General features: G+C 36.5%; 1 protein-coding gene across 1 annotated transcript; it reads right to left on the reverse strand.

Moving 5' to 3' along the window:
• Positions 1-472: 472 nt before the first annotated feature.
• Positions 473-3,005, reverse strand: LOC139963757 (D-dopachrome decarboxylase-B-like). Its single transcript, XM_071964872.1, has 3 exons — positions 2,783-3,005; positions 1,559-1,734; positions 473-1,077 (listed from the first exon to the last, which is right to left on the reverse strand). The coding sequence occupies exons 1-3, from the start codon at positions 2,888-2,890 to the stop codon at positions 996-998; spliced, it is 366 nt and encodes a 121-aa protein (XP_071820973.1). The 5' UTR covers positions 2,891-3,005; the 3' UTR covers positions 473-995.
• Between the last annotated feature and the right edge of the window lie 1,107 nt (positions 3,006-4,112).

The following is a 4,112-nucleotide window of genomic DNA, read 5'->3' on the forward strand; positions in this document are numbered from 1 at the left end:
GATAGCAAACGTGTATAAGAAGGAAAGTACTTCTCGATTTCTTTTCATAAAGGATAATGAGTGAGTGATAAATGATTTGATACGCAACAGTTACCTTTTCTCCCCAACCAGACACTTTCCAAATTAGTATTAATCACATTATTTAAACATTTTCATTATTTGCATTGAGCTTTGAATAATCCACATTGTTGTGAGATGATAGCATCGGAAAACATCAACAAAAAAACCAACAAACCAAAACAAAAGAGGTAAATTTAAGCTAGTGTTACTGGTTGAAAAATGGAAACAAGTGAATTTGGAAATGAGAATAATGAACAATAGTGCATATGCTACTCAGAACCATATTAACCTTGATATTATACTCAGGTGGTTGATTCTTCTTGTGATATTACCCAGACGAAACAATTACAATGGTCTGTGCGTATGTTACCGTAGCTTTTCTATGACTAATATGTATATACTGCCCTCTGTCATTCTATGACTAATATGTATAAACTGCCCTCTAAATGTTTCCTGTACCAATGTTTATTAGAATCACAAAGAAATATTAGCCTTCTAATATACATTGCCCAGTTTCTTTGTTTGCACAAGCGCGTATGTGTTATCTCGAAATCCCATATCTTTCAACTCCTGACACATTACACAAATTAGCATGCTTAATTTATAGAAATTATTTCTTTACACAGACAAGATTATGTTAAACTGAATTAACGTGCTTACCCATATATTTTGCCACCCATATTAACATTTCTACACAGACCTATTGACGTGTTCTTACTACACAGATGTATCCTTTCCTGCTAACCAGGGAGCTGTTATGCGAACATCGGTTTACGCAAATTTTTATAGTTCCACACACTTTTCGTTTGAAGCTAATAAATTTATGTTTCCCATATAAATTCACAGTGTGGCTTTATGTGCTAATTAACCGTCAAATAAACTAAGATTAAATTAAAACATAAGTCGAAGTTTCCGGCAAAAAAATGGAGATTAAATCAATGCTGCTTTTCTGACAAAAGGCTCCCGTCACCAAGACCAATGCAGTTTGCATCCTCGGGTAACATAACGGTATTAATTCTGCAAATAAGAAAACAAAGATGTCGTTCAGTATTAAAAAATCCTTGCGGATTGGTCGTTTGTTGATATTGATTTAGCCTATAGTTAGATATGGGACTTAAAAATTCGAAAGCTGCATTGTGAAGAACACCAGTATATGGCAATACTTTGAATGTAATTCTGGTCACATGATAAAAAGAGTTTCTTTTACTAACATTATGTAGATAGGAAGGAGGTATAATAATAATAATAATAATAAGCAGTTTTTATTACGGCGCTTAAGCGACCACAAATGTGGGAGAAGCCCGCAAGGGCTATATATGGATTACAACTTACACGTCGGGTGGCTTCCAATTCAACATTTTAACTCAAATTTGGAATCTTTTCCATTTAGAAAGTCATTTCAGTTGGATGAAAAACCCACTTTACTATGACCCGGCCGGGTATCGAACCCGGAACCTCCCGATTGCTAAGCCTCATTGTTTAAGATAAACAACATTACCTATTCGGGCTCAGCTTGAGACCTTCGACTACAAAGTTGATAATTCCACTGCTTGTTTTCTTGTTTCGCTCGGGGTTATCAAAGGGTTGTAAATCCCGTACCATTACTACTGCTGCGGGGTCGGTAGAGCCAAATCGAAACATTTGAACGTCTGTTCGTATTGCCACTGTAACAACCTGGTAATGATTACATATATTGACTGCGTTGTGTTATAGAAAATATTCGATTACCATATAAATGTTAGTGGCAAACTGAAGCTATATATGAAAAGGCAGAGGCAAAATAATAATAATAATAATAATAAAAACGGATGAGGTCTGGGTCTTCACCAGCATATTATTCTTGTTTCTGTAGATGCTACGGTGGCCCAGATTGGACATTGAAATTTCGATAATTTTAAATCCAAATTCTACTTATTCTGAGGCCTATAAACTGTATTTATTTCATTTCTCCATCAATATGTATAGACGTTTTTATGAGGTATAATTTTCTTTTATCAATGATACACCTTAAAAAGTTTTTATCCCGGTGTAAATTTGACAGGGCCTTCAGTTATATAATCTATTTTCGAGTATATAATCAAAGCTCCATTTTACACGTTGTTTGGAATCATCAGAAGTCCACACAAAACAGCGATTTATGGAGAATACTGACAGGAGTCGACGAGAAGCGCACTAGCCTGTACAATTTTATGGTGCATTAAAATAATGCTCCATTCCAACGCACCCACACCCCTCCCCACTACTCAGTTCCCTAAATATGTTGAACACCCATCCGTTCGGCACTGGTTTATATGAGAATTCAGGGACCTTACTATTTACAAGTTGCATTTGTTTCCACGTTCAGCTGTTAAACGAGTTGTTTCTTCCCGAGAATTATGCACACACACAAACTTGCACGGTTTATTTAAGCCAGAGAAGGCATCTGAAACAAGCTTAATTCAATCATTGTAATTCGTCAAGCTTTTTGCATTACGACATATATTTCGTATTATATGAGTTGGAGGGGCATGGGACGTGAGGAGGGTGGAGGGGGTGGGGTGGTGGTTGATAAAGCAACTGTCTTTGTCTATATCGATATTTATGTTAAGTTATATAGAACTTTAAAAGAAATAAATTTCTAATACTGAAAAGCTCATGTCACGCAAATGTCTAGTCTTACGTACTATTTCCGTTTGTGTTTCATTCCGTTGGAGTTTGATAACTAGCGGTTAATTGCCCTTACCTGTATCGGTTTCTTCATAATATGGGCCACCTCCTCCGCAAACTCTGAAATGAAATTATCAGGAACCTTATCTTTGGATAAATTCGTCGTTATAAATATTAAAGGCATGATGTACGATGAATTCTGTCGGTATTTGGTGAATCGCGGCTTTCAACTGCTTTACAGTAAATGACTGGAATGTCTAATGAATGGACCGATTTTGTTCTTCACGTGTGTAGCCTATGTATGACCATATGTGTATGTTTATAGCCTGTAAATATCGTCTTACCTAGCTTGTTTGTATCGAGGCCGTATGGTATACTTTTATTTGTGTATTATTGTATGAAGTCAAGTCAAGGCAAAACAAAGCGCACCATGGATTAAGTATCCGCCCGCATATAAAAGGAATACATATGTAGGCCGTATGGTTTTGCCATGCATTTTTTCTAACTATCTATATATCTTCATATCTATATCTACATATATATATATATATATATATATATATATATATATATATATATATATATATAAATATATATATATATATATATATATATATATATATATAATATAGCATAGTTCTATGCGTGTGTATATGTGGACTAAAGGCGTGTGTGAGGGTGGGGGGGGGGTATAGTATTAGTATTTACCACATGTTAATTGTGATTTAGGAAATTTAAGGGAAACATGTATGAGTAATTCATTGTTTGGAAATGAAACATGACCAATCAAAGTCACGAACTGCACAGGCAGTTTGGGGGGGGGGAGGGGAGACCCCGCAGCACAGAGACCCCGGAGCAGCACCCCTCACCTCCCTTGGAGTCCCATTGGAGTCCCCGCTGGTTCTTCCATAAAGGTTCACGTCTCTGCCTAAATCATACGGGGGAATTTGGTCCCCCACCCCGCTCCCACACCTTCGAAATGCTAAGGGTGCACGCAACTAATGTACACATTATATATAGGGGATTTTACACAACGGAGATACTTTATCCGGTTGTTTTAAACTGAACTATAATATCCGCCCGGATAAAATACTTGGGGGGGGGGGGTTACACTGACACTCCGGTTTGTCTAATTTCAAGCTTCTGGCGATCAGTCATTTCGTTCCCTATTAACAGTACATATAATCATTTTCCACGAGAAACTATTATATTTACACGAGCCTAGCTTTAGTAGCCTTGATTAAATCCAGTCTCCTTTTTGTCTTTCGATAAAGGTCACTGCCTTCTATTCAGTTCATTGAAGTTACGTTTTGCCACTGACTCAAGTTAAATTTGAATACAATCAAACAAACACAGTGAGCAATATTTACAATTTGCTTGAATCGAAAAGGTGAAAGAAAGAAGTC

Source organism: Apostichopus japonicus, chromosome 22 (genome assembly GCF_037975245.1).
Source record: "Apostichopus japonicus isolate 1M-3 chromosome 22, ASM3797524v1, whole genome shotgun sequence".
NCBI lineage: Eukaryota > Metazoa > Echinodermata > Holothuroidea > Aspidochirotida > Stichopodidae > Apostichopus > Apostichopus japonicus.